Source organism: Piliocolobus tephrosceles, chromosome 4 (genome assembly GCF_002776525.5).
Source record: "Piliocolobus tephrosceles isolate RC106 chromosome 4, ASM277652v3, whole genome shotgun sequence".
Classification (NCBI taxonomy): Eukaryota; Metazoa; Chordata; class Mammalia; order Primates; family Cercopithecidae; genus Piliocolobus; species Piliocolobus tephrosceles.
The window spans coordinates 150217929-150230728 of record NC_045437.1 but is presented as its reverse complement, the minus strand read 5'-3'; the positions used below and the strand labels follow the sequence as shown (position 1 = coordinate 150230728).

At 39.7% G+C, this 12800-nt stretch overlaps 1 protein-coding gene and 1 non-coding gene across 17 annotated transcripts in view; one reads left to right on the top strand and one right to left on the bottom strand.

Annotated features, from left to right (window-relative positions):
• The window catches only part of LOC111528060 (ankyrin repeat and KH domain-containing protein 1), a 140476-nt gene that overhangs the window by 113687 nt on the left and 13989 nt on the right, over positions 1-12800 (top strand). For 13 of the 16 annotated variants that reach the window (XM_023194788.2, XM_023194705.2, XM_023194781.2 and 10 more), the window contains 6 exons: positions 659-833; positions 2567-3014; positions 3502-3648; positions 4446-4595; positions 4760-6369; positions 11991-12167. In XM_023194788.2, coding sequence (XP_023050556.1) covers positions 659-833; positions 2567-3014; positions 3502-3648; positions 4446-4595; positions 4760-6369; positions 11991-12167 — 2707 coding nt within the window. The remainder of the gene's footprint in view (positions 1-658; positions 834-2566; positions 3015-3501; positions 3649-4445; positions 4596-4759; positions 6370-11990; positions 12168-12800) is intronic. The other 3 variants (XM_023194744.2, XM_023194722.2, XM_023194764.1) reach the window with 1 other exon arrangement.
• LOC111531061 lies at positions 3926-4002 on the bottom strand. The gene has a single exon (XR_002728123.1). It is a non-coding gene; the product is annotated as a small nucleolar RNA SNORD45 (small nucleolar RNA).

Genomic DNA, 12800 nt, shown 5'->3' with positions numbered 1-12800 from the left:
GCATATAACTTGATGTTTTCATAATCTGTTTTTTAAATGGACTGTCTTCATTCATGAGTTGTAAGTTTTTTTTATATATTATAGATACAAGTCCCTTACCAGTTGTATGATTTGCAAAAATATTTGTCCCATTTTATAGGTTGACTTTTTACTTTTTTGTTTTTTTGAGACAGTCTCACTCTGTCGCCCAGGTTAGAGTGCGGTGGTGGCATGATCTTGGCTCACTGCAACCTCTGCCTCCCAGGTTCAAGTGATTGTCCTGCCTCAGCCTCTCGAGTAGCTGAGACTACAAGTCTGTGCCACCACACCCAGCTAATTTTTGTATTTTTAGTAGAGATGGGGTTTCACCATGTTGGCTACATTAGTCTCGAACTCCTGACCTCAGGTGATCCACCAACCTTGGCCTCACAAAGTGCTGGGATTACAGGTGTGAGCCACCACGCCCAGCTGATTTTTTACTTTCTTGATGATTCCTCTGAAGTACAAAAGTTTTCAATTTTGATGGCGTCCAGTTTATTTTTTCTTGATGGCATTTATAAATGTGTTTTGAGAATAACATCCATGAAGATCCCTGTGTATCATAAACAAAAATATCATTTCATTCTTTATTTTACATTACTGCCTTATTGGTAAAATTATATACCTGCTTTATTTGCAGTCAAGAGAAGAGAGCAGAAAGCAGGCTCTTGCCGCTAAAAGAGAAAAAAGAAAAGAAAAGAGAAAAAAGAAAAAAGAGGAACAGAAAAGGAAGCAGGAGGAAGATGAAGAAAACAAACCTAAGGAGAATTCAGAACTACCAGAGGATGAAGATGAAGAGGAGAATGATGAAGATGGTGAGAAACAAACCATCTGAATTAATGAGAAAATTCTCCTTTGTTTATCAACTTCATTTTGAGTGCTCTTTGCTCTAGTTAACTCTAGTTAAACATTTGATTACTTTATTAATCTGAAATGGACAATGACTTTTATAGTAAGTATTTCTAAGTGTTTTGCATTGCAAATTAATACAGAGAAACAAGGGGAAAGCAAACACATAATTTGAAGAAATTCAGTTGTAATTTAACTCCCCTTGTAAAACATTGCATATATACTAAAAGCAATACAGTAAGAGGTTTGCATCCTTTTTTTGAGATTCTTCTGTAACTCTTCCTCTCCTGATTAGAAGTACAGTTTCTCAGTTTATTTTTAGCTGAGATTCAGGCTCAAGGATATAGAGGCCTGAAATGTCAATAGAGATGGGTTTAGTACTCTCAAAGAGTAATTTATTATACTGTCTGGCAGTGCTTGTAGTAGGCAAATAATTTTGTTCTACTTGAATTCTAATTCTAAAATACAATTTGAAAAGTGTCCTAAATTCAAACTATATTGTGGTTTGGGTTCATGAGACTAGAATTAAGAATATTAAGAATATTGGGCCGGGTGTGGTGGCTCATGCCTGTAATCCCAGCACTTTGGGAGGCCAAGAGCGGATCACAAGGTCAGGAGTTTGAGACCACCCTGACCAATATTGTGAAACCCCGTCTCTACTAAAAAAAAAAGAAAAACAAAATTAGCCTGGGATTGCAGGTGTGGTGGCACATGCCTGTAATCCCAGCTACTCAGGAGGCTAAGGCAGGAGAACTGCTTGAACCCGGGAGGTGGAGGTGGTAAGCTGAGTTCACACCATTGCACTCCAGCCTGGGTGACAGGAGCAAAAAAAAAAAAAAAATTAAGAATATTGCTAATATGTGTGTCCTATACCACCTTAGACAAGAAAATATATTGTATATTTGTTCTAACAACAAATAATAGTAAATTATTTATTAGGCTAACAACAGTAAAGGTTTTTTTTGTGTGTTTTTTTTTGAGATGAGGTCTCCCTCTGCCACCCAGACTGGAGTGCACTGGTGCAATCTCGGCTCACTGCAACCTCTGCTCCCCAGGTTCAGGTGATCCTCCCACCTCAGCCTCCCAAGTAGTGGGGACCACAGGTGTGCACCGCCACCCCCAGCTAATTTTTGTATTTTTTGTAGAGACAAGATTTCGTCATGTTGCCCAGGCTGGTCTTGAACTCCTGAGCTCAAGTAATCAATCCACCTGCCTTGGCCTCCCAAAGTCCTGGAATTACAGGCATGAGCCACTGCGCCTGGCCACAGTAAAAGATTGCTTTATTTCGTCTGGGTGTAGTGGCTCACACCTGTAATCCCAGCACTTTGGGAGGCCAAGCCGGGTGGATCACGAGGTCAGGAGTTTGAGACTGGCCTGGCCAACATGGTGAAACCCCATCTCTACTAAAAGTACAAAAATTAGCCAGGCATGGTGGTGCATGCCTGTAGTCCTAGCTACCTGGGAGGCAGAGGTTGCAGTGAGCCGATATCGCACCACTCCATTCTAGCCTGGGCGACACAGCAAGACTTCATCTCAAAAAAATGAATACATAAAGATTTTTTTATTTCTTAGTGAATACTGGTGAAAGGAAAATATGATGTAAAAGACTGAATTATTATGAATTATCAAATATATTGTCAGAATTTATTTTGAGATCTGTGACTCTCAGTATGATTTTTATTCTTTTTAACCATTTCAGTGGAGCAAGAAGTTCCCATAGAACCTCCTAGTGCAACCACCACCACCACAATTGGAATCTCTGCAACATCTGCAACATTCACAAATGTGTTTGGGAAAAAACGGGCCAACGTGGTGACAACTCCCAGTGCCAATCGGAAAAATAAGAAGAACAAAACAAAAGAAACCCCTCCTACAGCACATTTAATTTTACCAGAACAACATATGTCTTTAGCCCAACAAAAGGCAGATAAAAATAAAATAAATGGAGAACCTAGAGGTGGTGGTGCAGGTGGGAATAGTGATTCAGATAACTTGGACAGCACAGACTGCAACAGTGAGAGTAGCAGTGGTGGTAAAAGCCAAGAGTTAAATTTTGTGATGGATGTGAATTCCTCTAAATACCCCTCACTGCTCCTTCATTCCCAAGAAGAAAAGACAAGTACTGCTACTTCCAAAACTCAGACACGGTAAATGTTTCTGATTTGTTAACTCTACCTGCACCTTTCCTTCTTCATGCCTGGCACAAGAATTTGAAGTATATTATCCAAGTACAAGTTGTGTTAAACAATTGAATTCTACCACATTATCTATCTTCAATATTCAAAACTGAAATTCACCCATGTCCTCTTGATCATGTGCTAGTTGGGAAATGAGATTATTAGAAATTTTTATAGGATTCATAGTCTGAAGTTGAAAGTATTTGTATGCTTTGATTTTATCTAACTATGTCATTTTTATTGATTATGGTCTAATTTTTGGCATCTGAATCCATTTTAATACTAAAATAAATGATGGGCTCTTTGCTCTATTTCTGTTTTTCTGACTCATTGATTATTTGATGTGCCAAAGTTTAATACGAATATTTCAGCATAACTCTGGCTATAAAGGAATAGTCTCTTGAGTTTCTATCTTAAAACTTATCTTTTATTGTACTTGCTATTTGTCTCTTCTTAGACTTGAAGGTGAAGTGAATCCTAATTCCTTGTCAACTAGCTACAAGACAGTGTCATTGCCATTAAGCTCTCCAAACGTAAAGCTGAATCTCACTAGCCCTAAAAGGGGTCAGAAAAGAGAAGAAGGGTGGAAAGAAGTTGTACGAAGGTAAATAGAATTAGTTCCATCTTTTAAATTTTCGTATATTTTCCCTTTCTCATGTGAGATGGCTACCTAGTTAATTAATGAATAATTTGAATGTGGTCATTATTTTAAACTGCATTGCCACACTAAATCCAGAATATGCTAAAGCAAAATTAGAAGCAGTGTATAAATTTTGCATGCATATTTTATATGACACAAGAAATTTTGGCTTTTTGGGATAACCTGAGTTGCTTTTTATGTAGTTCAAATGTAAAGGCCTTCTCTTTCTTTTTTTCTTTCTCATGTCTCAGTAATTCTAGAACTAAAGTACTAATAATCAGCTTTAGATTCAGAATACATGTCAGCTCATCATTGACCTGAGACTTTATTTTTTGTTGCTAAGTGTGAGCTGTTGATACTGGTTTAAAATGAATAAGCTAGCATGGTTATTCTGTGTGGATTTTAATAATATGGTATTCACTATTTTAACAGGGTCGTTGCAGTTTAGTTGATGTGTATTATTTTGGGCAGATTTGAATGCTTATATTGTGAGTGATTTAAATATAATTTTTGTTTTAAATGGCAGTGTAATTTTTAAAGTTAGGTTCTCTGAAACTGCAGAGGCAATGAAATTTTTAACTTTACTAAATTCAATTCAATATTAAAAGAGATCAGTTTCTAAAATAAAAACTTAATAATTTCCTCTTTAGCATTTGAGAAATGTTATTCTACAAAATGTCCATGAACATACTTACTGAGACATCTTTTTTAATAAAGAGACATTTAATTTCATAAGCTCATGTGTATTCTTCATTTTATAGGTCAAAGAAATTGTCTGTTCCAGCCTCAGTCGTGTCCAGGATAATGGGAAGAGGAGGATGCAACATCACTGCAATACAAGATGTTACTGGTGCCCATATTGATGTGGATAAACAAAAAGATAAGAATGGCGAGAGAATGATCACAATAAGGTAATTGTGCAAAATGTATACTGTTAGTTCTGAGTAGAAATTATAAGAAGCATACCTTTGTTAGGTATGGTATAATTAAGAACTTTATTTGATGGTTAAGATTACCTGTTTGTTTTCTTTTTTTAATGTTTTTGGTCTTGTTTCTGTTTTTTTTTTTTCTCCAGGGGTGGCACAGAATCAACAAGATATGCAGTTCAACTAATCAATGCACTCATTCAAGATCCTGCTAAGGAACTGGAAGACTTGATTCCTAAAAATCATATCAGAACACCTGCCAGCACCAAATCAATTCATGCTAACTTCTCATCTGGAGTAGGTACCACAGCAGCTTCCAGTAAAAATGCATTTCCTTTGGGTGCTCCAACTCTTGTAACTTCACAGGCAACAACGTTATCTACGTTCCAGCCCGCTAATAAACTTAATAAGAATGTTACAACAAATGTACGTTCTTCTTTCCCAGTTTCTCTACCCTTAGCTTATCCTCACCCTCATTTTGCCCTGCTGGCTGCTCAAACTATGCAACAGATTCGGCATCCTCGCTTACCCATGGCCCAGTTTGGAGGAACCTTCTCACCTTCTCCTAACACGTGGGGACCATTCCCAGTGAGACCTGTGAATCCTGGCAACACAAATAGCTCTCCAAAGCATAACACAAGCCGTCTACCTAACCAGAACGGGACTGTTTTACCCTCAGAGTCTGCTGGACTAGCTACTGCCAGTTGTCCTATCACTGTCTCTTCTGTAGTTGCTGCCAATCAGCAACTGTGTGTCACTAATACCCGGACTCCTTCATCAGTCAGAAAGCAGTTGTTTGCCTGTGTGCCTAAGACGAGTCCTCCAGCAACAGTGATTTCTTCTGTGACAAGCACTTGTAGTTCCCTGCCTTCTGTCTCCTCTGCACCTATCACTAGCGGGCAAGCTCCTACCACATTTCTACCTGCAAGTACTTCTCAAGCACAGCTTTCTTCACAAAAGATGGAGTCTTTCTCTGCTGTGCCACCCACCAAAGAGAAAGTGTCCACACAGGACCAGCCCATGGCAAACCTATGTACCCCATGTTCAGCTGCAAACAGTTGCAGTAGCTCTGCCAGCAACACCCCGGGAGCTCCAGAAACTCACCCATCCAGTAGTCCCACTCCTACTTCCGGTAACACACAAGAGGAGGCACAGCCATCCAGTGTGTCTGATTTAAGTCCTATGTCAATGCCTTTTGCATCTAACTCAGAACCTGCTCCATTGACTTTGACATCACCCAGAATGGTTGCTGCTGATAATCAGGACACCAGTAATTTACCTCAGTTAGCTGTACCAGCACCTCGAGTTTCTCATCGAATGCAGCCCAGAGGTTCTTTTTACTCCATGGTACCAAATGCAACTATTCACCAGGATCCCCAGTCTATTTTTGTTACAAATCCAGTTACTTTAACCCCACCTCAAGGCCCACCAGCTACAGTGCAGCTTTCTTCAGCTGTGAACATCATGAATGGTTCTCAGATGCACATAAACCCAGCAAATAAATCTTTGCCACCTACATTTGGCCCAGCCACACTTTTCAATCACTTCAGCAGTCTTTTTGATAGTAGTCAGGTGCCAGCTAACCAGGGTTGGGGAGATGGTCCACTGTCCTCACGAGTGGCTGCAGATGCCTCTTTCACTGTTCAGTCAGCGTTCCTGGGTAACTCAGTGCTTGGACACTTGGAAAACATGCATCCTGATAACTCAAAGGCACCTGGCTTCAGACCACCTTCCCAGCGAGTTTCTACTAGTCCAGTTGGTAAGTTATTAACTATTGCTGCAGTTCAGTTTGGAGCGCCTACAGCCTAATCTCACCTTAAGTGGACAAAAAAAGTAGCAAGAGGTAAATCACTCACATATAATGAGCTGCTTTAGATTCTCTCTATGATCCTTCTGTCCCTCATAGTAAGGGAGTTACACCATGGTGTAAGTCCATTTTCTTGGTGTCTATTCATATTAATAAAATTGGTGTCTATTCATGTTAATTAAAAAAAAAACTCCAGGGATGTTTCAAGGATTCCAAATTTACAGACTTTAAAAAAATCATAGTGATTGTTTGCATTTCTTAGATTTAAAAAATTGAAGTTGCAAAGGTGTTTAGGCACCAGTTCATAATTTACATTGTTTAATAGTACTCTGTGTTGTTTATTTTAGGTGTAGCTATTCGTTTTTTATGTATTTTCTTTTTTATTTTTATTATTTTGTTTTATTTTTTTGAGACAGGGTCTCACTCTATCACCCAGGCTGGAGTGCAGTGGCCCAGTCTCAGCTCACTTCTACCTCCACCTCCTAGGCTCAAGCATTTCTCGTGCCTCAGCCTTTCAAGTAGCTGGGACTACAGGCATGCGCCACCATGCCCGGCTAATTTTTTGTATTTTTAGTAGACAGGGTTTCGCCATGTTGCCCAGGGACTGGTCTCAAACTCCTGAGGTCAGGCAATATCTACCTGCCTTGGCCTCCCAAAGTGCTATGATTACAGGCGTGAGCCACTGCGCCCAGCCTAGATACAGCTATTTGAAGAGACCCAGTCATTTATAGGCTCTTACTTTTGAAAGACCAACATAGATTTAGCTATTGCTTCTTTGAAATTATAAATTAGCTGCTGAGGCATTATGAGAAATATATAGACAGATTTGAGGTCAGTTTTGGCTTGGAGATATTTGGAGAACCAGAATCTATTTTCTGTAGTTTAAGAGCCAAATTTTAGTCTAATCTGTACTGTTCTGAAAAACAAATTAAAAATGTGACTGACCCAGAATGTGGCACTACTGCCTCTTAGCATTTCTCTTCCAGTTGGAAAACTGCCCCATATCTCATGCTACCTTGTTGCTAATTATAAACTGATCTATGTTGTTTAAAATTATTTGTGAGTTATGAATATGGCATAGCCTTAGCTTGCATTTCAGATATGTTTCCATTTACTTGTCTATTCAGGAAAACATAGTTGTTATATTGTATTTCAAATAGAAATAGAAGGCTTCATATGACTATCTGTGGTCCAAAATATTCTCTAATTTTTTTTCCCTTCCTCTCTGTAAATAGACATATATTATGACTTTTCATTTGGGGAAAGTAGTATAGAATTTGAGAAGCCTCAGGGTGAAAGAAGAGCTCATTGCCAGTACCCAGGATGTGATAGAAAGCATTAATCCTTGACCTTCCTTCTAGGTCCTGGGATTAATAAGCTTGGCCCCATTTCTTAACTGCTTGTATGGTTTCTTTTGTTGATGCTCTTTTCATGGATATAGTTTACTTTCCTAGTTTTCAGGTAAGAGGTAGTAATACTGACTGAGCGTAGTGGTTCATGCCTGTAATCCCAGCACTTTGGGAAGCTGAGGCGAGGGGTTTACATGAGGTCAGGAGTTTGAGACCAGCCTGGCCAATAGGGTGAAACCCCGTCTCTACTAAAAATATAAAAAATAGCCGAGCATGATGGTGCAGGTCTGTAGTCCCAGCTACTTGCGAGGCTGAGGCACAAGAATCACTTGAACCCAGAAGATGGAGGTTGCAGTAAGCTGAAATCATGCCACAGCACTCCAGCCTGAACAAGAGACTGTCAGGAAAAAAAAAAAAAAAAAAATAGTAATACTTAAGAAGATGGGGAAAGATATAGAGACAATTGAAACCATCATACACGGTAGGTAGGAATGTAAAATGGTACATCTGCTTTAGAAACACAGTTTCACAGTTCCTCAGAAAGTTAGACATGAGTGATCATATGATCCCGTTATTCTACTCCTAGGGAAGATATATGTCTATAGAAAAACCAGTGTTCATAGCAACATTATTCTTAATAGCCAAAATGTAGAAACAACTGAATGTTCATTAACTGACAAGCAGATAAACAAAATGTGGTATATCTATAGAACGTAATATTTTGTATTTGGTATAGAAAGAAATAAAGGGCTGGGCATGGTGGCTCATGCCTATAATCCCAGCGCTTTGGGAGGCCAAGGTGGACGGATCATGAGGTCAGGAGTTCGAGACCAGCCTGGCCAACATGGTAAAACCCTGTCTCTACTAAAATACAAAACATTAGCTGGGTGTGGTGGTATGCTCCTGTAGTCCCAGCTACTCAGGAGGCTGAGGCAGGGGAATCACTTGAACATGGGAGGTGGAGTTTGCAGTGAGCTGAGATTACGCCACTGCACTTCAGCCTGGCGACAGAGCAAAACTCAGTCTCAAAAAAAAAAAAAAAAAAAAAGGAAGTACTGATTCATGCTATAATATGGATGAACTTTGAAAACATTTTACCAAATGAAAGAAGCCAGTCACAAAAGACCAGATATTTATTTTATGATTCCATTTATGTGAAACATCCAGATTAGCAAATCCATAGAGACAGAAAGTAGATTAGTGGTTACCTAGGATGAAGGGATGATTGGAGGGTAGGTGATAGCTTAGGAGTGCAGAATTTCCTTTTCTTTCTTTTCTTTTCTTTCTTTTTTTTTTTTTTTGAGACAGGGCCTCACTCTGTTGCCCAGGCTGGAGTGTAGTGGCGTGATCATGGCTCATTGAAGCCTCAACCTCCTGGGCTTCAAGCACTTATTCTACTTTGGCATGCCAAAGAGATAGGATTGTGGGTGTGAGCCACCATTCTCAGCTTCAGAGTTTCTTTTTAGGATAACAGAAAGGTACTAAAATTGATGTGGTCATGAATGCACAATTCTGTGAATATACAAAAAGCTATTGAATAGTATAACTTCAAATGAGTAAATTATATGGTTTGTGAATTAAATCTCAGTAAAGCTAATAAAAAGTACATTTATGTGGCATCTACATTTATGTCCCTAAAATGCACATCATGATCTTTAAAAGCTATCATTATCAGCTGGGCATGGTGGCTCACACCTGTAATCCCAGCACTTTGGGAGGCTGAGTAGGGTGGATCACTTGAAGTCAGGAGGTCAAGACCAGCCTGGCCAACATGGGGAAACCCCCGTCTCTACCAAACATACTGAATTTAGCCAGGCATGGTGGTGGGTGCCTGTAATCCCAGCTGCTCGGTAGGCTGAGGCAGGAGAATTGCTTGCACCCGGGAGGCAGAGGTTTCAGTGAGCTGAGATTGTGCCACTATACTCAGCCTGGGCAATAGAGCGAGATTCTGTCTCCAAAAAAAAAAAAAAAAAAAAAGGCTATCATGATCTTTACAAAAGACTGACAGATTTCACTGTAAAAATATTGACAGTGGCCAGGTGTAGTGGCTCACATCTGTAATTTGAGTACTTTGGAAGGCCAAGTCAGGAGGATCACTTGAACCCAGGAGTTCGAGACCACCCTGGGCAGCATAGTGGGACCCTGTCTCGATAAAAAATAAATTTAAAACTTGGCTCAGTGTGGGGCCAGGCGCGGTGGCTCACGCCTGTAATCCCAACACTTTGGGAGGCCGAGGCGGGCGGATCTTGAGGTCAGGAGATGGAGACCATCCTGGCTAACATGGTGAAACCCTATCTCTACTTAAAATACAAAAAAATTAGCCAGGCGTGGTGGCGGTCACCTGTAGTCCCAGCTACTCGGGAGGCTGAGGCAGGGGAATGGCATGAACCCAGGAGGCAGAGCTTGCAGTGAGCCAAGATCACGCCACTGGACTCCAGCCTGGGCGACAGAGCAAGACTCCATCTAAAAAAAAAAAAAAAAAATTAGCTCAATGTGGTGGCACACGTTTGTAGTCCCAGCTACTCAGTGGGGCTAGGCAAGAGGATTGCTTGAGCCCAGAGGTCGAGGCTGCAGTGAGCTATGATCATACCACTGCACTCTAGCCTGAGTGACAGAGCAAGACCCTGTCTCAAAATAAAAACAAACCAAAAAAAACAAGAGGTTATTATAAAAATTATTCATTTCAATAAAAAACAAAAGAAATGATTCATTTCCTACTTACAGACTTTTTAAAGCCACATTCAGTATTCTCACTACCTCTAGATTTTGCTAACATCTACTTTGGTTAGCACTAGAAAATTTAATTTTTTTTGTCCAGGAAAGCACAAAGTAATAATTGCCTACTGTTGCCTACCACAATAACGAAAGTCTGAAATAAGTAGGAAATGCATTACGTTACCCACATGTCCAGAGTAGGCAAATCTATAGAGACAAAAGATTAGTGATTGCTTAGAAATGGAAATATGAGGCCAGGTGCAGTGGCTTATGCCTGTAATCCCAGCACTTTGGGAGGTCAGGATGGGCGGATCATGAGGTCAGGAGATCGAGATCATCCTGGCCAACATGGGGAAACCCTGTCTCTACTAAAAATACAAAAAATTAGCCGGGTGTGGTGGCGGACACTTGTAGTCTCAGCTACTCGGGAGGCTGAGGCAGGAGAATGGCATGAACCCGGGAGACGGAGCTTGCAGTGAGCTGAGATCGTGCCACTGCACTCCAGCCTGGTTGACAGAGCGAGACTCCATCTCAAAAAAAAAAAAAAAAAAGAAATGGAAATATGAGGGTGAGGACCCAGTGAATGACAGGTAATGAGTATGGAGTTCTTTTAAGGGAGACAAAAATGTTCTAACATTGATTGTGGTGATGGTTGCACAATCCTGTGAATATACTAAAATCCAATGAATTATATACTTTAAATGGGTGAATTATATGGTATGTGAATTACATCTCAAAGTCATTTTTTTTTTAATGATGGGGAAATCAAACTGAAAATAAGACCTGCTTAAAAGAAATTTTGACAATCAATGTTGATATTAACTACTTTTTCCTGAAATAAGAAACCATAATCCTTTTCCAGACCTTCAACCTCTTTTCCTAATACATTCTTCAGAGAAAGTAATGGAGTTTAAGAAGATGGCTAAGTTCAGATTTATACAAACTAGATAGAAACTTTGATATATTTTGCAACTGTTGATATTTTCTATCAGATAGAATGCTGAAATTATCCTTAGTAGTATGCTTTTCCTCCTTGTGAGGAAGGAAACATTGGTAGATTTTGTTACTTATCTTCTGTAGGAAATGACTGTAGTTATATAGATGAAAAGCTGTACTTTGAGATTGACTACAAAAGGGAATGCAGAAGTTATTGTTGGGCGCTACTTAGTTACAGCATAGTCTCACTTCATATCCTCTCCATTTAAAAGCGTTGAGATTCATCTAGAACATTACTCCGGGTGACTGACACTCTTAAACATTGAGCCCATTTTTCTGTATGTAGTGCTGTTTGGTGATATTCTTCTGGACTGTAAGAAAAAAATGGATTTGGCCATACAATATCACATAGATGGATTATTTTTGCTGTGGTCTATGAAAATGAGCCACATGCTATCTTTTATTTATTTGTTTGGTTATTTTTACAGCTTATCTCACCTTGGTGGAAGTCTTCTTGGGCTTTCAATTTTAAAGTTTTAGCTAATTGGATGTCTTGGACCTGTTTTATTTCAGGGTTACCATCCATTGACCCATCAGGCAGCTCCCCATCTTCCTCTTCTGCTCCTCTGACAAGTTTTTCCGGCATACCAGGAACAAGGGTTTTCCTGCAAGGGCCAGCTCCTGTTGGGACTCCTAGTTTCAACAGACAACATTTTTCTCCCCATCCTTGGACAAGCGCCTCAAACTCATGTAGGAATCCTGGCGGAACTCTTCCCAAAGAGTTTTGAATAAGTTATTAAATCATTTATTTCAGCTATAACACCATGTTATAACTTTAGTAAACTAAATGGTATACCGATGCCCAAGGTTTGTTCTGTGGTCATGTGAAAAAATTGTCAGTCATTTGTAGCATAGAAAACTTGAGAATTATTCTTTCAAGCCAAAAATGTTTTACCCTAGAACTTGGATCAAGAAAAGAGGTACTAGACTGGGTGCAGTGGCTGACACCTATAATCCCAGCACTTTGGGAGGCCTAGGCAAGAGGATCGCTTGAGCCCAGCAGTTGGAGACCAGCCTAGGCAACAGCAAGACCCTGTCCCTATTTAAAAAAAAAAAAAAAAAACAGATACTGCAAGTAGTTTTGCAAAAGGACCCTTTGGAAGCAGTGTTGTAAAATTATTTCTTAAATCTGGAAAGAAGTTGAATTTATGTATATGGTCAGTTTGGTGTGATTTCTCATGTATTTTTACATTTTATGAAACTGTATTGCCTTTTATAAGTTAAAATATTCCTTTGTTCTATTGATTGATTGATTGATTGAGACAGTGTCTTGCTCTGTTGCTCTGGGTGGAGTACAGTAGCGTGATCTTGGCTCACTCCACC